Consider the following 20,697-nt stretch of genomic DNA (forward strand, 5'->3'; position numbering starts at 1 on the left):
TGAGCTAAAATCGAGTGATCATTAGATAAACATTCATCAAGTAAACTGCCCAGCCATATATATATATATATATATATATATATATATATATATATATATATATATACATTTTCCTCTCGGGAGCCACACTGCTTATGAGGCAAGCGGCTTTGGCTTATTGTTGAATGAAGTATAAATATATGATAAGTTGTGGAAAGTTACAGGTCAAAAATAAATGCTGAACACTTATTAAGAACAGCGATTAGTCTTTGTAAAGGTCTTTTTCTTCTCAAAGCAATTTCAAGGGAAAACGAGTAAGAAAGCCTGCTCTTTTGTAATCCCATCACACAAACACAGTCTGATCACACTGCTCTGGATTAAATGGTCTGCACAGTATATCAAAGCTCTGCCGCCTACCACTCATGGTTTATAGCCTCCTGGGCTGTCAGTCTCAGGTCTTGATCCACCTCCATCAGGCGAGAAACCAAACTCTTAGCTGTCAGAGACAAAAAAAAAATCACGCAGAAGCACCTCAACAAAAAGAAAGTTTGTTCTATTGATGGACATTCAAATTGGCACGCGTTTTCGCCAGTCTACGATCACAAAAGGAGAATTTGACATGTTTACCCGGCAAGTCCGTCACCGTGTTCCTTTACAGTGTTAACTTTATCCTGAAAGTACCTGAATCTGAGATTTCATCCCAGTATGGAGAGTCAAACTCATAATCGCCTGCCAGGATCTTTCGGAACAGGTTCTTGTCGTGGTTTTCATAGTCATCGTCGTCCGTTTCATCGTAGAAAGGAGGGTTGCCTGACAGCCTGAGGTGGAAGAAAATAAACACCGATATACCTTATTTAAAAGAAGCATATTCTGTAATGTCTCACGGTGCGAAAGCTTGATCAATATCAACCACGTCTTTAAATGAGGCCTAGAGCTCCTGGAGGTTTCATGTCAGGACTTACAGTATGTACATGATGACACCTGTTGCCCAGCAGTCCACAGGTCTGCCATATCGCTGTCTGCCGACCACCTCTGGAGCTGCACGAGTACAAAAAAACTCTATTAAACGCTCTGTGACTTTGACCGCCACAGCGGCCATTTCACAGTCTACACAACGTTTTATTTGCTACTTTGTCAATTTACATCCTCACCCAGGTACTCTGGTGTGCCACAAGGGTCTTTGATTAGTCCGTTCTCCAGCTTGGCAAGATGGAAGTCGCTGATGACTATTTTAGAGTGCTTCAGGCGGTTGTAGTAAACCAAGTTCTCCAACTAAAAAAGAAAAGATAGCATATTATAATGAAAACATCAAGATGCTATTATGATTGAGGTCTTTCATTTTCACGGCCAATCTTCTCGTCAATGTCTAGGGGGTTGACTTTCAGTTGTGAGAATTATTTTTTTACAGAAATATAATGAGGAGACTGAAAGCATCTACAAGTTTAATTAGCCAATGCAGATAAAAAAAAAAGGAAATCAAAAGAGAGACATTTAGTTTAATTTGGGGTTTTATTATCATTGGACTCAAGCTTAATGCTTCCACCAAGTTTGACGTTTTTCCGCATAAGACATGCATTGATTTTCATTTGAGCTGACAGTCCCATACAATCAGATATGAGAGGAAGCGAGGTGGAGAAGATAATCCGGGTTTTGCCGTGAATAGTAATCATACTGCCACCACCTTTTTCCTCTATTACTCATTCATAGTCTTGAATTTTAGTATTTACGTTGAACACGTTTGAAATCATATGGATATCCTTTTTTATAATATTAGCGTGCGATGACATTCATCATCACAATGATCTGCACAAACATCTGCTGCTTACATTTCCACCGCAGTGCCATACATAGGCTGCAATGAGAGTGGAATTTAAAATGTGGGCAGTTCTTTTATGTTGTGTTTCTTTTATTCATGCAATTACTTTTGGCTCAGTAACATTTCGCTGTTTTACATTCATAAATAATTGCTGATGATCTGGGAACATAGTTGCCTCTTGAATCTTCATATTGCGCCATAAACATGATCCTGGTAATGACCCATTTCTTTTTTTTGATTGGCTGATGAGTGGTGATGGCAGCGCGCGACCAGGTCGTGTCTGCGCGCTGCGGCACATTAAATAGCCTGGATTTGTATTTTTCTAGCGTGAGAAATACGATGTGTGGCAGGAGGGCGTGACTTAAGACCGAAATGCGCGACAGTCACGCTCAATGCGTGACACTAGAGAGGCCTCAACTGTACTTTTGATCTCTACATTTTTCCGCACACAAACTATTCGATCTCGAGGACTTGTCCTTTGGTAACAGCTTTCCTGCCGGGGTTAGCGGTGAGACGCCTCCACAGTGACGGCACCACTGTACCTTGAGGTTTCTGTGAACAATATGCAGGGAGTGGAGGTAGGCGACGGCCTCCAACACCTGGCGCACCACGTTGCTGGTGTCTCGCTCTGAGTAGTAGCCTTGGTCCAAGATCCAGTCAAATACCTCTCTGCCTGTAGCACTGTGGGAAAAGGAAGGCCCGTAATGCGTCACATGTCTGTTGTGAAAAGTTACACATGTTATTTTCTCTCAGCGCTACCTTAACTGTAATTTAATCAGTTTGAATCTGACTGGAAACCCTCCTGTCATCCTCCATTGTCTCTCTCATGGTAATTTGACCATCTATATATATATAAAGCAAAATGTGAATTACAATTTTCGACAAGATTGCACAACACGCTTCACCTATTAAAGGGAAATAGTTTTAATCACTTCCCCGTATATGTATATTTATTTTTCCAACCAGAATTCCCACTAATCAAATGTCCCCGAAGGACGAAGAGTATGGCGTATTTCGTACATCCATAGAAATGCAGAAAATTCCCCCAAAACACATGCTGATGAGAATGGAGCAGCTTGCGAGCAATCGTATCTGAATACCAAATGAGTGGAGTTCAGAGCTGTTCTCATATCTACAGGGCCTCGGGCTACAACAGCTCATTCCCCACAAGTGTTTAATCAACGCATATACAGTTCGGCAGGCCCCGGCTACCGAGAAGACAAGCAGAGAGCCTTTTCCCCTGGCTCGTCAGACATCTGAACTCACAGTTCAAGGAAGAGGAAGTACTCTTTTTTGGTCTCAAAGACGTCCACCAGCTGGAGAATATTGGGATGCTTCACCCTGAGGAGATGTGTCACCAAGCACAAGATAGAGAGAGAGACATGAAGACAGAGAGAGAGAGAGACAGAGAGAGAGAGAGAGAGAGAGAGAGAGAGAGAGAGAGAGAGAGAGAGAGAGAGAGAGAGAGAGATGTTAGGAGTCACAGGAGATGAAGTCTACATCCTAAAGACCTGTTTTAGCGTTCGTGAGTAACACGGCTCAGTCGTCACAGAGACAGAGAGAGGGAGAACAGCTGACAGCTCAGGAAACATAAGTGAATTTGGCCCATAAAAGGTCCATTGTTCCTGCACGTGAATCCCCCAGAAAGGCAAAAATGTAAAGATAGTTTTTACCATTTCTTTTTTAAATTATACTGATTGTGGAGGAAGCTCCAAAAGCTGAGTCTGAAATCACTTCCTCAGTTGTGTATGACACATAACTCAATAGATTATTCAGTGAACAGAACGGTTGGATTTTGACTGACAGGTGTTGCATATAACACTATGATATAAATAATATAATGTCAGTGAGGGCATGACGTCCAGCAGGTAGCAAATGGAGAGAGATTTTGGACACACAGTAGCTGCATGTTTCTCTACAACCTGTTTAAATTACATAATGATGAGCGGATAATGATGTGTTAGCCTCAAATGTGAGGCTAACACCCTTTTGTCTTTCCTCATACGTAGGTCTGTTAATGAGTGTTACCAATATAGAAAACGTGCACACTTTTAAAGACCCTACAGAAATCATCTGCTTGTGTTTCAAGTTTTTTTTGTAAAAAAAAAAAACGCAGTTCAATTAGCTCATTACAAATCGTTGATATTACATTCAATCCATCGCCAGAAGATATGAATATTTATGAATTAAATGTATATTTAAACAGAGCTCAGGGAAATGTTACCCTTCAGCAGATGAATGTGAAGGTGAACATGTGAAACTCTGCACATACATCTAAGTGAACACATTTCAGAGTGGAGGGGGGGCTGTATATTAATGCTTTAATAAATGGCAGTGCAACAAAACAATGGGGGGAAGAATAACATTGTCAGTACAGATGACTGACAGTGTGTAGGATTGTGTGCTTCATTGTAAGTAATAACAATGAAAAAATATGAAGATTCATACTTCAGTATTTCTCTTTTCTTTTCTAATGCCTATATCCAAGCATTTTGAATTAAAATCCGCATTTGATGTTTTGCCAGCAAGTATTGCCATCCTTTGACATTGCCATCATATTTGATCATTCACTCAAACCCCTCACTGCTGATTAGACCATAAAAATCAGGATTGCTGTTATTGAGGCGTCTGAAGGGTAATTTTCAGAACAATAGAAGAGTTCATGTTTCGAAGAGGCTTCTCATAAAGAAGTCACATTTTCGTATTAATCTTGCTCCACCGCTTCGCCTGCTGTCGGCGAGAAACTGTTTAATAAAGCCCAGGTTATGCTAATGTGGGTGTTACCTGAAAGTTAGATTATGACAGAGAAGTTGAGATAAACAAGGTTCTTAGAAACAGTGGCATCGTGTCATCATTCAGCAAAAAGGAGATGTGCTTTACTTCTCTTAGCGCAAGCACCAACATTTGTTTTCTCTTTTGTTTTTCTTTTGGGAAATTCATTCCTGTGAAATTAATATTTAGGAAGATGAGACAGGGGGAACTAATTTAAAAAGACAGTCTTATCGCATAACTGATCATGCACTATCAAGACTGCAGAGTACATTAACCACAATGATTAACTTACATCTTTAAGATGAGGATCTCATTTTTCGCAGCCTTGCGGACTTTCCGTCCATCCTTTTTCAGGAACTTTTTACACGTATACATTTTCATTGTGGTTTTGTCCTTGGCCCTGAATATCTCACAGAACTCCTCCCTGAGAAGAAGCAAGTTGTTTTATGGCAGTTGAGGTACATTTACAGGTGTATACACACTCATATATATATATATATATATACATATATATATATATATACATATATATATATATATATATATATATATATATATATATATATATATATATATATATATATCTCATGATGCATTATCGATGCATTATCGATTAGCGATAATGCATCTAGTTGTTGAGATACTCACGATTTAACGATCTGACCCAGGTCATATTTATCTGTGACATCCGAAGGATTGTTATAATCCTTCTTTTCCCCGATTGTTAAACAGCCAAACGGCATGGCCGCTCCTGACCTGTGGGGGGACAAACAGAAAAGCGAGACAGTGGATTGAGAAAATGAAATAAATACCACTTCCAATCAAATCATCAGGACTTACCCCCCGACGCCCTCACCTGGCTGATCATTTCTCCCCAATTTGGCCTCACACGGTGCCATGATATAATACCGGATGATGACTTGGCAGAATGAAATATGTATACTCCAGTAATGCTGAGAAAGCCTTTCAAAAGTGAGAGCTAAAGAGCCACCAGAGGCAATGTCAATGCACTGGATTGTTTCACTGACTGTAACGGAGCCTTTCATGATCCTGAATTAATTAAGGGCAGAGCTGCGAAGGCTGAGCTTAATTCTAATACCCATACTTATATAAGTACTTCAAGAACGAGGGGAATGGTTTTTGTTTGCAGGGAAGCAGGAGACGAGGTCTGATGGTGCTTTTTTTGGGGGGGGGGAGGGGAGGGTGAAAAGTTTCAAACCTTTAGGGTCAGGGAGCTGAAGGACCAGCGGCTAATATGATCCGAGAGCGCGGCGACGCAACAAGTGAAGCATCTCCAATCAAGAATGGGAGCCAGCAATTACAGGCGTGGCACCCCAGGACTCTGAGGGGGCTCAAAGCACACATTGAACACCAAATTGCGGTGCAGCCGTCTTTGTGCTTCTCTTAAATAGTGTGGCGTGGAATTTGAGACCAGCCTGAGGCAACTTAACTGCAGGTTTGTTTGTTTCGTTTTTTTGTTAGTGGGAATTAAAGGTTTTGTTGTCAGCATAGCCGGAGTCGTTATTTTGGTGTTTCGAGGGAAGAGGAGGGATTCTTTTTTTGTATTCCTGTCTCAGCCCTGTCGAGTCAGGAGGAGCGACACCAAAACAAGTGTGACATAAAACATTCATGGTCAAGGCAGTCTGTGTGTGTGCATCTTGTCTATATATATGCTGTGGCTCGATGGGGAAAAATACACATTCCATGTGTTTGTGATGGAGCAATGATGATATATATATCAGCCGATTCACATTATTTGAAATAGCCCTCCCTTCAATGGATCTTTTTATTGTTAATTACCAAGCTACGCACTAGGTAGGTAGCTTGAACAGCGATACGGTTCAAAAATACCAGAGGTGACTCCAGGTTGTGACCGCTCTCAGCCAACAAAACACAAGACCAGTAGGCCTGCACAACCATGGAGCAAATGGCTGTTTATACTTGTTGGTAACTGTGCCTATTTTTAAGAAAAAAACTGATGTAATGCTAATAAGTGAGCTTTAGAGGTACTAGTATGCATATTGTTGTCTTCCCTGGAAACAGGGCCAGATGTTTGGCCCTGTTTCCAGTCTCTGGGCTGATATGACTGGTATACTTGATCGATCCTCTCATCTATTCTGTGCCAGAATGCAAATAAGAATAACTTTAGCTTCAAATGCAAACAAACATCCCGAAACACAGATGCGAGAACCACAAAAAAGGGATAATACATTCATTATCTATGGGATTCTAGAAAGAAATGCATTTCCAGTAGGGTTTATTTTATATTCATGATTTACTTCAATCCAAAAAGAGATTTAAGTCAGATCTCAAACACATGGCCATGTGTGATTAGTTCGACACACACTGTAGAACTAATCACACATGGCCATCATTAAGGATTACAAATACAGAGATATTGTGTTACTGTATATTACAGTAATGATATACGGAGCATCATTAATACATTTTCTGGAAATGCAATGAGAAACCTCTCATAGATGAACGGCGATTGTGTGTTTTGGGCTAATTCTACGCCTTAAATACCGAACAAATGAAGGCACATTGATGCAAAAACCTCTTGTAAATCCAATGAGGACATAAAACTGACTCAGGAAACCAGCGCGACGCTAACTCTTCACTGCAGCACTGTGTGGTTGGCTTTATACAGTGGTTTGAAAAGGCAATAGCTTGTAATTAAGATAGAAAAAGGCAAATGGGACAACAAACAAGTCGTGTGATTTCTCTGGGTTCTAATCCCCGGCAGATTTTGGAAATCTGGAGGCAAAGCAGTTGTTCTCTCTCTCAACAACAACAACCAAGGCACGAGGCCAGCAGCTCTGCGTCGGGTCCCGACACTGCAGCGTGACGGACTAGTTCTGGACTGCTGTAAATATTCTGTTTGTGAAGCTGATGATGGTAACGCAGGGCTGCGCTGAAAAAAACTGATTGTGCAGCAAAAATGTCTGCGGGGGAATAAAAGGGTAAAAAAAATATATTTATTTCCTATGCACACAACATCCATCTGCGGCAACAGCCGGGGTGATGGATGCCCACATGTAAATGTGAGCAGCCAGCATAAGACGTATAGCAAGATGTGCAAGAAGGGCAATCCGTTCACTGTAGCTCCCTGAACAGACTTGTAATCCAATCTAAACGAACGAGGCTCAGCGCGGAGATGTCTCAAATTACCGGGAGAAAGCTGTGCTCTCTGTGAACTTGCTTTTTTCATCCAAGTCTGTGTTGTGTAGTCCTTGTAAATGTCTCTCTTTGACACCTCAATATATAGTACATGTCTCTCTGTGGTAAATGCTCTGGCTCAGCAACGTTATGAAAGGAAAGTTCTGCAGTGCCAGTGGCTTAAATGGAAGTAATTCTTAGTAAGTCTGGCAGAAGCAAAAAAGAAGACAAAAAAAAACAGTATTATAGAAATCATTCATATTCTGCAAGTGGCTATAACAGTCCACAAGAGAGTTGTTGCATTGTGGAGAGGGAAAATAGGCTGGAGAAAAAGAGAGTGAAAGAGCCATTCTGATGGTGATGAAATCTAATAAATCTGATGAAAAAATCCAGATGATAAAAAGAGCCTTTGTGGTTTTGGAAAAGCTTTTTATTTAATTTTTTTTGAAAGCTTATTTTACAGGTTCATCATGAACCTGTGAAAAGCAACGCAGACCATGGAGACACGAACATTCACAGACATCCAAAAGCCAGATTAGCGCGCAGAGAATCCACAAAGCATCTCTGTCAGCCGCACACCTTTAGAAAAGAAAGCGAGACTTTCTGTGATGGATGGAGAATTTGTAAAGCTTCAAGTGGAAGGAGCAGGACGCTGGCAATATCACATAACAGAGGCAGCATGATTGGCCCATTTGGACAGACCACCATCAGCCACACTGGAGCATTATCGCCCCATATTCTGACTGTTGTCTGCCCCCTGCAGAGCACCCATCGGTGGCTGGTGATGCGTTGCGTGCCAGCCCGCAACGCAAATTGCCGGCCCGGGTCAGCTCGGGCCACCCGGCTCTATCGCCACTGATTTACTGCAGCTGCAGTGAACTTTTACAGGTCGGAAGATGGATGGCGATAAAGATCTCAGGCTTATTAGGCGAGCGCAGCGCTTGACCCAGCCAGGCGAGCAAATGAGGGTTTATTTTTCTCGGGCCTGGTAAAATCGATGAGACACTCTTGAGGATTAGGCTGAATGCAGCGCTCATGTGCACTATGTGGAGGGTTTTTTAATGCAGCGGTAAAGGGGATTATTTTACCTACTGCTGACGTATGGTACGCCTCAGGAAAATGCCTTCTTTCAGCCCCTCTCAAATCAAATATGCCATATCAACTGTATATCTTTTTGATGGATGTTCAGCTTTCCCAACATGGTCCCCGTGCTGAAGTAGCATCAACTGGAAACAGATATGCATGCTTTGCTATATATCGTTTGGAGGAAACATATAACTTCAGTGGCAACATGTTTTATAATCATTTTTCATTGCAACAAGTTTAGTCATAGAAATCAGGGTTGATTAGTGGGCATATACAAGAAATAACTTTGATGTTGAGACTAAGGATAACAGCCATTGGACGGTTGGGTTTGTGCTCCTAAATCACCTGGTTACGGTTGGTTGAAAGGTTTTTGGAAAAATTGTGAAAAAGTTAATGAAGTATAATCAATCACATAGTTTAGTTTAACGTCATTGATCAACATGTGGCCCCCGCATGGACGTTTTCTCATTATGTTTAAATCTAACACGATCTGAGCTGCATTATGTTTCCGGCCACACATTCCTGTGAAAAAGCTGCATGTGAATGGCATGTTTAAGAGACGTTGTTTGCAGACTTGCTAGAAGTGAAAGCATTGGTATTGATCTTGTGTGCCCACAAAACTCTGAGCATTACGACGTAATTACAATTACAACAATGAATCAGATGACAATGAGTAGTGCAAATTGTTTTGTTTTTATGAATCCTAACGTCACGTGTTTTGGTTCAGGTGGCTGTTTTATGTGAAATGTCGAAGGGAGCATTTTCCCTCAGCTCCCGTGCTGATCCACTCCCAAACATTCTGAACAAACATGTCATTTTGTTTTCAAGTTGTTCGGCTCAACTATCTAAAATACCATCACTCTCCCTCTCTGTCTTTCCCTCTGTTCCAGAGGATTGGTTGGAGCCATAAGGACAGACTCTCCAGCTACGAGGCAATAAACATCGTCCATCCCTGCTGATCTCCTGGGATTGCACGGAGACACTGCGATGGCACTCTGCCATCAGCGAAAAGGAGGAGATAAGGTCAACACAGATGGGCATAGAGACAATCCTGTAAGTCTTAAGCAACATCAATGTGTGAGAAAGCTCCCGTTCCCCCTCCATCTCTTTTCTGTGAAAGAAAAGTTGCAGGGAAACGGTGCTTATTAAAGTGGAAGTAGACATCAGGACTGGAGGAAGATAGACTTGACTTGAAGGCCCTTAACTGAAAGGCTGTAAGGAAACCATGTTCAAAATAAAGACAAGGGCAATGTTTTTTTTTCCAAAGAAGTTAAATACATGTCATGCTTGGACTGAGAGGTGAACATCACCTCGCCCCAACCTGAGAGGTCAGACTGAGCTGCAATGTCAAAGGTGCAATGTCAACAGCGATTGAGACACAAATCTCTGACGTGACTTGATTTCATGTGACATAGCAGACGTGGTAAAAACGTTTTTAAAAAAAGGTACTGGTATGAACTTGCCATTTTGAAGGTGAGGGTGTTAAAGATCAAAAAAGGTGCCAATTGTGACGGGTATGCAAGTGTCAAGCAGTCATTTAAATTACACAGAGGCTGCCCAGCAGTAAACCTCAGCTCACTAGAACATCTAATTCATATTTATGTGTAGAATGAGTAATAATATTGTGTACCAGTTAATGCTCCGAGGGTACAACAACAGCTAATGATTGTTATTGCTAGCCAAACAGTAAAATCTCATTAGCGACCAAGTCGTCCGACTCCGACTGAACTCTTATGGATGGCTCAACCGAAGGGCCAACAGAACCCATTAGTGCCGGCTGAGATTTACTCCGTGAATGGTACACTCAAGGTGAAATATGGAGGTTATGCAATAAATCCGAATCTGTCGGCACATGAGCCTGGCCAAATATTTTCTAGAAATTCCCAGAAAAAGGGCACCGAAGACGACCAAATCAAAGCACTATATATGTATATCATTTTACAGTATACGGCATACATGCTGCATTAATTCAATGTATTCATGGCAGCAGTTCTGAGAAGCTCAGTGGGGAAGGTAAAAAAACACATTCTGCATCATCACCACACTGCCTCATTACTGCAACTTACAAGGACTGTGTCTTTTTACATTTGACTTTAAGGGGAAATAGCTCCTTGGAAATGTGGGCATAAAATTTTTGCATAGACCGTCTGGGGGGTGTCTTACCGGCCTAATTAAAGTTTCTTTGCAACATATCAGGCCTTTGCAGTTTCAACCTTTTGCAGGGCCAGCAGAGGGGCTGAGAGGTCTGCGACGATGGGGATGGAAAGTTGCATCAATCAGCAGCTTGTGGAATATGAACGGCAGCAAAGCTTTTTAAAAATTGGCGCACACACAATTAAATTAATTATTCATGGCTGGCAGTCTTCTTTTTTCCACAGTGCGTCTCATTGGGCCTGCAGTTTTGTGCCCTTCTTGTATCGAGGAATTGCCGTGTCCCGGGGCACTAGTTTAACAAAGCGCTGGGAGCGGAAGCAGTAGAGAAAAAAAACTCCTGACAGTTTTTACATTACATTTAGATGACGCTTTCGTCCAAAGCAACTTACATTTCATCTCCATTCACCGTAGACACAGCACCGGGGAGCAAGTAGGGGTTAAATGTCTTGCTCAAGTTCACACCAACATGGACTAGCAGAGCCAGGGTTTGAACCACCGATCCTCTGATTGAAACACAGGCATGCTAACCACTGAGCCACAGTCGCCACGGTTGAGTGTTCTGAACTGCTTGTTGGTACGTGCGAACCTCAATAATCCATCCATCCATTATCTGAACCGCTTATCCTCATCAGGGTCGCGGGGCGCTGGAGCCGATCCCAGCTGTCAAGGGGCGAAGGCAGGGTACACCCTGGACAAGTCGCCAGTCCATCACAGACATACAATTTCTCATTTGTTTGCCAGATCTCCTCTTTGAGTACTGGATCTATTTTATGCATATATGGTACTGGATCTATTTTATGCATATATATATATATATATATATATATATATATATATATATATATATATATATATATATACATATATATATATATATATATATATATATATATATATATTTCTCATTTGTTTGCCAGATCTCCTCTTTGAGTACTGGATCTATTTTATGCATATATATATATATATATATATATATATATATATATATATATATATATATATATATATATATATATATATATATATATATATAAATGTAGGTATGTAATATATATGTATATATATATATTTTTTTTTAATTTTCTAGGATGTCAAGGCTAGGGACCATAGTCATTCAGTCGCCTTTAGAAAGCACATCACTTTCTACGAGAGGCGGGCAAATGGATTTTCGATCTGCGCATTCAGTTGATCAGCTGCTCGGCAATTTAATTATAAAATAGCTTTAACTTTGTGATTCTGTTTAGGCCAGCAGAGAAGGCTTAGCAGGCCCTGACGGCCTACCACTGCTTTCTACACCCATTTGGACTCATATTGCTGCCTTCTTCAATGAATGAAAAAATACTGCAGCGGCTTCTTCAGGGGCGGCAAGCAAGCATGAAAAAGACCATCACTCTTCTTCCCATTTCCTTATGTCTTTGTGTGCCATCTCTCTCTTTCTCTCTTTTTCACTCTCTCTCACACAGCCCCTCTATGCTGGCAAATGACTCGCACCGACATCACTACAAGCTCCACCCTGCGCTTTACGAGGATTACGAGTCAAAGTTACAGCTGTTCCTCTTTGTGTCTTTCGGCCTAACGACAGCTGACTAACCGCTGACTACAAGATGTGACTTTGAGGTGTGGGCCGCTGTGGATCAGTGGTGAAGCCACCTCTCTTCGTGGGCAGTTCGATTCCCGGACGCGCTTTCCCCAATTTGCGTGACTATATGAGTGCAGTCCATTTACTATATGTGTAGCTATGACTGTGTCTGTCTTTAGCCCTGTAAGCACCAACATTCCACTATCTCCTTTGTTTATAACAAAGACCCACAGAGACATGGCTAAGCCAGCACAAATGTTTCCCCCCATTTAGTTTATTTAAGCTGCAAGTCATGAAGACACTGTGAATATGAGATGCTGAGGTTTTGTCACATCAATTATTAAACTGATTCACGCTTGCGGAGAAGCTGACGCTGCTCCGAGTGCCTGAATGATAATCGTGGGCTTGGCTTGCCTGTGGGGAGAGAGAGGACTTCCTTTCCCATGCGTTCAAAATGTATCTGTATGGAGACTTTTAGTATAAGGCACCAATAATTTTGCTCGTGACGTGTGCTCATTAATAAATGTGTTTAAAATTGTTAAGCCATAAGTCAATCTATAAATGAACGAACAAAAAAAAAGAAATGAAAAGCCCAATAAACGTCCATGTTTGATAAATGTGCAGCAATTTTACCGCATTATTACCAACGTTGAGCAAAGTTACTGTAAATCAATTATTAATTGAGTTATAATTTCATTACTTTACTTTTGTCGCTCTGCCCTGTTTTATAAAATGCTCCTTTACACAACTCCAAATCATCCACCTCTCTTCTGTTTGTATTTCCCATGTAGCAACACAACATGAGACTGTTTTTAATGGCCGGGTAATGACCTTACAGTCCAATTTACCGGTAATCAGGCTCATTTAACCAAGCAGCTGATGGTAGGAATCATAATTGCATCTACAATCTCCTGAAAGTAATTGTGTTTTCCAACAAGACATTGACACGTTGATGGCAGCAGTTCTAGTAGATTGAGCAAATAGCTAACAAGCAATGGTATTAATTAAATACTCAGGTATTCAGTTACCCAACAGAAGCGGGACAAACAAATAATAATAATCACTCTGACAATGGCATCCTGCTGAGGCGCCAAATTGTATGCAATCCACCCACGACTGCATGGCCACCGTTGACCTCCAATATGGAGGCCTGAGGGGAGCTTCAGAGTGACCTGGACAGCCTGTATAGTGTGTTGCTCTTCAGGTAAGTGCCTCCCCTATAGAGCATGCAAGAACGAATGCCAGCTTGTTTTGATAAAACAGCTGCAGACAATCCATCCTGAGGCAGAATGTATGTGTGTGTGTGTGTGTGTGTGTGTGTGTGTGTGTGTGTGTGTGTGTGTGTGTGAGTGCATGCATGAGTGCACACTCATATGTGGGCATTACAGTGTGAATCCGTACATTGTACTGTACTAAGAACATTTGTGTCCTTTCCTATACAGTGTACACGGATACAGACCCCATTTCTAATTTTAAGTAAAGAAACGCCTCCGGTGCTCCTGCACCCTCATGTCATGTTAGAGTCCCGTGCAGGAGCGTGTCGCCATGACGTGGAGGTGGCGAGCGCTGCGCTTTTGAGTGCCCTTGATTACGGATACGGCTCGACGAATGGACGACGACGAGGAGTCTAACCAACCGAAGACACGGAAGCTGTGCTTGAAGCCTCGTGAACACAACCTCGACACGCACAAATACACACACACGCAGAGGGTTTGGTCCACGAAGTAAGACCCAGATAATTTACTCTGCACTGACTCCATTATTATGCTAAGAAACAATAAGGAATTGTGGAAGATTCTCAGAGTAGCACATACTAAAGATTCAAAATGTTTAAGATGTTTTCACCGTCACATGCACAGATAACAGACAGTTATTCTAGGCAATGAAAAGCTTATTTTGCTCAGTCAAAACCGAATGAGAATAAACTTAAGATAAAAAAATGTAAAATAAGGCACAACATACAAAATATGTAACAGTATTGCTATGATAAAATAGATAAAATATGATACTAGTATTGCTTATTGTATCTTTATACACTATGCATTGCTACAACATTGCTACAATGTCCGAGTATGGTCATGACATTAAGTCACAGCAGCCGTTGACAGTTCAGTGAGCTGAAATGTGTCGGACTGTCCGGAGTGTGGCCGGCACAGCCCGGTAGGCTCTTTTCATGTTGCTGTAAACACGGTCCAAGGTGTTATCGTCCCTTGTTGGAAAGTTCACATGTTGATGGTATTTTGGGAGGACACTCTTGAGGTTGCGATGGTTGAAATTTCCAGCTACAGCAAACACAGCGTCCGGGTGTCCAGTCTCTTGTTTACTGATGCAACATGCAGCAGCTCCAATGCTGTTGTGGAGACGGCTCGTGGCGGGATGTAAACTTCCAGTGAAAACACTGCACTGAACTCCCTTGGCAAGTAAAAGGGTCTACATTTCACCACCAACAGTTCAACACAAGCCGAGCAGTGTCTTTCAACCCCCTGTACGTCCAAGCGCCACCTGTTGTTCACGTAGACACAGATGCCGCCGCCTCTCGTCTTTTCCGAGGCCTCTGTGCGGTCCCCACGGTAGACAGAGTGTTGCAAGCTGGACGGTAGAGTCAGGAATGCTGTCTGAAGGCCAGGTTTCAGTCAAAATGCTGAGTTGTGGTCCTAGATCTCAGCTCATCCATCTTGTTTTCGAGAGCGGACATTAGCTAACAACAGGCTCGGTCTCGGTGGTCAAGTAGCACTAGTGACAGCCGGTGCTGTTGGTCCTTTCCAGCTGTTGTTTGTCAGAGTCTCGGCATATCCAAAAAACAAAGTCCATTGAATGAATGAGCTTAAGTTGAGCTTTTTCGATCTCCAAAAGTACATCTCTGAACTTAAGTGTCTAACTTAACGAACTTAAGTGTCCGTAAATAAAGTTTCAACTTAAATACACGGCAGGACAGTCGTTCTCTTTCTAGTGTAAATATCTTATTTCTCTCGTGTTGTTGTTTGTTTTAGTAGGCTTCTGTATGGTTTCCATTGTGGAAGGGAATTATGGGAAGGGATGCTGTCCTTCATCTGTATTTTCTCTGTATCGATGATATTTATTGTAAAAGTGAATGCAATCAATAGTTTTACATTCTGGAAGATGAAAGCGCCGCATAAACATAGCACCAATTTTTGTAATTGTTTCATTTTCTACAAACAAAAACATAGACCATTAGATTAATTTAATAGAAGCTATGATACTATCTATAATACTATCTATAATACTAGGACCTCTTGATTTAAAAGGTCTCTTGTGTACATGAGGATACCGGGCGGCTCAGCGTCTCCTGTACAACACAGAAGCCGACGACGCTGTGAGTCTTATAAGCTCTCAGTTCCTCCGTCCCGCTTCCATGGACAGAAACTTTAATTGCAACGCATTAAAATCGGCATTCACATGAAATATCATCATCTAGTGGCAGGGATGACTAAAGCGGTCTAGGTCTGAATGGCGAGCTTCCGCTAATTGAAAGTCCCCTTGGAGTGCTGACTGGGAAAATGAGTAGCAAAGCAAGAGCGGCAGAAATGATGAGCGGTAAATACAAGAAAATGCCCATTAATGAAACTGACAGGAGGAGACTGTAAATTAATAACATTTAAAAGCCTCCCTGTTGTGGGATGAGCGTGTGGCCGAGCTTAGCCTGCATTAGACTAGTTCAACGCCGCATCATTCAACAGGCACGAAGCAGCGCATTTCTGTATCACATCTGGTACCACTTAATTGTCTTGTTAGACATAGCATTTGACTCACTGTACAATAAAGTCTCCAACATTTTAATGATCCTGGATCCTAGCTTAATAGTGTGATAGTGTGTGTGTGTGTGTGTGTGTGTTGGGGGGTAGTTCAGAAACATCTTTTAGGTTATTAAGCCAGCTAGATTTCCAGATGGTGGTATTACTCTGTCCCTGCTGCACATGCAAGACGAGAGGAAAAGACAGGAAATAACCAGAGTCATTAAAATTCATCCCCTGGGCAACATGAACGTCTTCCTGTATTTTATGACAAGCCATCATACAGCTGATGAGACATTTTCACGAGAATACAAAAAAAAAATCAAGCTAATGGCGACACTAAAGGAGCATTCATCTTCATGGGATTCGTCCTCTGGGAACCTTGAATGTTTGTTCAGAGTTTGGTGCTCACACACGAGGTCGAGGTCCAGACGTTTCAGTGGATACGTGGAAATTCAGACTCAAAATCAAATAGTTTCGATGTATTTCAGTTTGGACTAAAACACATGTTTTTGTCTCTTTCGGTATTTCCAGGGATTTTTCTGCAGGCACAAAAATAGACCACATTTTTCTTAACTCTTATATGACAACACATTCTTCTCAGCACCATCCTGTGTTGTATTTTCTCTCTCCTGTGTAAAGTAAATAGATTGTGTCTAATGCTCTCATTAGTTTCTGCCGTAGCTCGGCGTATCATTGCGTGCTGGCTCCATCTTTTATTCTCTCTTCTCATTCAGTTTGAACAGCTCCGTTCTCCACCAGGGAGAGGAGGCTTCTTATATCACTGTTTCACTAAACTCAAAATAGGAAGCTTGAGAGCATGAAAATGCCTTTGACAGAGGGGGTGCTGAGGCTGCGGCAGCGGCATCCCAGAGCCTGATGTTTAAAACAAGGCAGATCTGGAGGGTTTTTGTCTGAAGACCGGCACAACTGAAACCGAATGCGCTGTGATGTATGCACTGCTCAAAGGCAACGCATGTGTGATGAAGATGTGGGTATCTGCATGGCTCAGATTCATTCTATGTGATGTCTTTTCGCTAATGAAATAGCCTCAATCTACAGGGAGCAGGGCAGTGCAAAGGCTGCACTTTTCAGCAAAACACTTCAAAACATGCAATGCAGAAAAAGATCAAATGCTGCTGAAGACTTATTAATAATATGTATAAGACAAAGTAAGTGAAACCAAACATGTGTAATTGTAGAAATTGCAACATCCAAGTAAGCAAATGTTTAAATGCAGATCTGCTGTTCTCAGTCCCGTCACTGACGACCATAACTCGAGCTCTGGTGGAGGAGATTATGATATTCAGCTAAACCAGTGAGTCAGCAGAAACAGGAACACTGCAGTGGAAGGTTTTAACATTGTTGCGCAAAGGCAGGGCAACCTCATGTGTATCACATTGACCTGGCTCACTCCACCGCTGCTTCTTCCAGCTGGAGAGCAACATCGCATCAGCACAACGCCAGTGTAACGGACGAAAACCAGTTCGGAGGCAGAGATCCAAGTCCGACACACACACAGGCCTCCTCGTTGCTCACACGTTTACCAGTTTTAGACTTTGTTGGCTCCACATTCAATCATGAATGCCATTCGCATGTTCATTTCAATTCTCTTTTATTCCGAGAGAGCAAGTAAAACTCAGCAGCACAGAGAGGCTTTTCCGGCCATACGCGGCACAATGCCATCGTCTGTTAGAAGTGTGTTATGAGGTTCTTGGAGGGGTGAGACGCCGATGGGCTGGACTGCTGCGGGGCTTTGTTGTCTACAGGCTTGGTGTGAAATCAAAGAGAAGATTTCTCTCTAACGCTTGCTGCTTTGGAGAGAAGCCTAGAAAATGGAACAATGATATTATATCAGTTTGTGTTAGTTAATGTAATGCTTGTCTCAACACCTTCTGCTGGGGTTTGTGTGTGTGTGTGTGTGTGTGTGTGTGTGTGTGTGTGTGTGTGTGTGTGCGTGCGTGCGTGCGTGACAGCACAGTTAATGATGACAATCTTAAGATATTGTTTTACTTTAACTTACCACTTCGATGAAAAAACGATTAAAAAAAAAAGAAAAAAAACATATCTACGAATTCTCTCGGCATTTTAAAAGGATAGTGTGTCAAGTTCTGATTCTTTGTTACACCAATCGCCAATACATTGTGTGTCGGGGGAGTTGTGAGCATTGTCGATCGATATATAAATCATTCTATCGCTTCTCAAATGTTGCAGAGAGAGTTTTCATTTTTTTGTTGAAAAATCTTTCCAGGACATTAGTTTTGGTAGAAATGCTGCGCAGCCCCCACAATTCGATGAAGCGAGTCATTTATTTTTCCTGGTTGGGTTGGTGTGGATTCACACTACAAAACCTAATAGTACACATTTCTCCAATATACTACATAATATATGGAAAAGTGTGGCCACTGTTGTCGGCAAGAATGAATGAATGAAGAGCCAGTACTAGTCAATGATATTTGGAGTAAGGCGAGATTAATTAGCTAAAGAAAATGAGTGGGCGTTCAAAACAACAATGGTCTGTATGAGCGTCAGTAGCTCGCTCTGCATTGTTAACAGTGTGTAACGAAGCCAAAAGTAAACTGAAAACAGGTTTAGAAGCACACAAGCACAGTATCTTTAAAAGCCAGGAAAGATATATTAACAACAGAGATGCCCAACCGTCTAAAAACTAAAGTTAAAAAACAAATAATAATACATTTAAAATAACCTCGGGGCTGTCACCTCACAGCAAGGGGCCGGGAACTGATCCCCTAGATCGGGTGGTCCTGTTTGGAGTTTGCACAGTCTCCCATGTGGCAATGTGGATTTCCTCCAGGTTCTCCGGCTTCCTCCCACAGGCCAAAGACATTCAGACTCTAAAATTGCCTGTGGGTTGCAGATTGCTCTGCCATGAACTGGTGACCTGTCTCCTGGCATGGGTCGGAGTGTCAGGTAGGATCTCGACACTAAATAGGATAAGCGTCTTGGATAAAGGAATGGAAAATAACCTTGACCACTCCTAACCTTGACGTGTGTTGGAAAAATGTAATAATGTCTTTCCTGTTCTCGACTATGGATTTGCTGCCTGCTGTTTTGGATTTGTTTGGCTTATGACTGATCTCCCTGTGGTGACCCCGTCTAGACTTGTGGGAACCAAACTGTCCTGAGTCGTGCTTTTGGGTTCCAGTGTGCCCCGGTATAATAACCCTTAAGTTAACATCCATGTCTGTCCATAATGTCATCACATCATCGTGTTATCGTCTTGTATGTGTATGCAATCGATCACAAATAGCCTATTGATTCTTAAGTTATGGCGAAAAAACTGTGTTTTGTGAGGTCATCATGACCTTTTTAACCACCAAAATAGAATATATTCATTCTTAAGTCCGAGTGGACGTTTGTGCCGGATTTGAAGACTCCCTCCAGGCGTTCCAGAGATATCACGTTCATGAGAACAGACGGGCAACACAAAAACAAAATACCAGAGCAGAAGCAAAGTAAAATGTCCACAGTGATTTCTTTATTTTTATACACACACTCTCCCCTATGAGCGTCGCTGTTTCAAATTGTGGGTTACTCTGTTTGCGAGCGAGCCGCGGGGGGGGCGGGGTTGCCATCATTGAGTATTTCCAGAATAATGTTCTTTGCTACACAAGCAAAATAACCGTGTATGACTTTAACTGATGTAAAACAACAGTTAGCTGTTCCAGCTCAACAATTGTCACCCTAATATGGCCAATGGGCCTTGAGTAGCGCACATGCACACGAGGCATCAGTAATTTGCGGCCAAGTCATTAATTAGATCAGACGCGACTTGACAGACGCGCCGCAGATAAGAAGGCTGCAGGATGTTTGCAGAGGACTCTAAAACACTGTCATACCCCGATGATTTCAGGGCGCGTGCGGTGAGAGCAGGTTAATCCACTGGTGGTGTCACATGCGAGAAGGACGGCGGCGGCGGCGGCGGCGGGGGTGTTAATAAACACTGATCTCATAAAGATTTTTGTCAGAAAAAATATAGAGGTCACCGCACTCTAGTTTCCACCGACAGAAGCTTAATGTAAGTCAGCTCTGTGAGACTCTCCACAGCCTCTACATATTTACAAGCCATTCTCTCATGGGGGAGAAGAAGAACCAGCAGGATGAGGGATGCGTAATCTCTCACGACAGAATGTTCATGAGAATTAGGTTTGTGTCGCTGCTGCGTGCCTTCGGAGCCTCAGCGAAGGGAAGGCATCTTGCCATGAGTTTCTAGCTGCTCCGCAAATCGCATGGGAGCGGAGCACCTGTAGTTCTCGCTCTGTGCAGGGAACCAGCTGGAGAGGAACACTGCGGCGGCCTGGCCAGTTTCACATGTGTGTCGACGCAAGACAAGAGCCCGGTCTCCGTGGATACGCATGCGGTCACGCGGGCGAAGCGGC

The 20,697-nt window shown here is 42.3% G+C and overlaps 1 protein-coding gene across 1 annotated transcript in view; it reads right to left on the minus strand.

Moving 5' to 3' along the window:
* Window positions 1-20,697, minus strand: part of LOC137796933 (caM kinase-like vesicle-associated protein) — a 34,743-nt gene that overhangs the window by 4,783 nt on the left and 9,263 nt on the right. Inside the window, exons 2-9 of the mRNA XM_068595197.1 lie at window positions 5,216-5,323; window positions 4,860-4,991; window positions 3,062-3,136; window positions 2,338-2,476; window positions 1,131-1,251; window positions 942-1,017; window positions 661-797; window positions 397-475 (exon numbers count right to left, since the gene is read on the minus strand). Coding sequence (XP_068451298.1) covers window positions 397-475; window positions 661-797; window positions 942-1,017; window positions 1,131-1,251; window positions 2,338-2,476; window positions 3,062-3,136; window positions 4,860-4,991; window positions 5,216-5,310 — 854 coding nt within the window. The 5' untranslated portion in view covers window positions 5,311-5,323. The remainder of the gene's footprint in view (window positions 1-396; window positions 476-660; window positions 798-941; window positions 1,018-1,130; window positions 1,252-2,337; window positions 2,477-3,061; window positions 3,137-4,859; window positions 4,992-5,215; window positions 5,324-20,697) is intronic.

The sequence above is a fragment of the Clinocottus analis genome, unplaced genomic scaffold (assembly GCF_023055335.1).
Source record: "Clinocottus analis isolate CAN_PGR_092001 unplaced genomic scaffold, fCliAna1.0.p SCAF_3, whole genome shotgun sequence".
In the NCBI taxonomy this organism is placed as follows: domain Eukaryota; kingdom Metazoa; phylum Chordata; class Actinopteri; order Perciformes; family Cottidae; genus Clinocottus; species Clinocottus analis.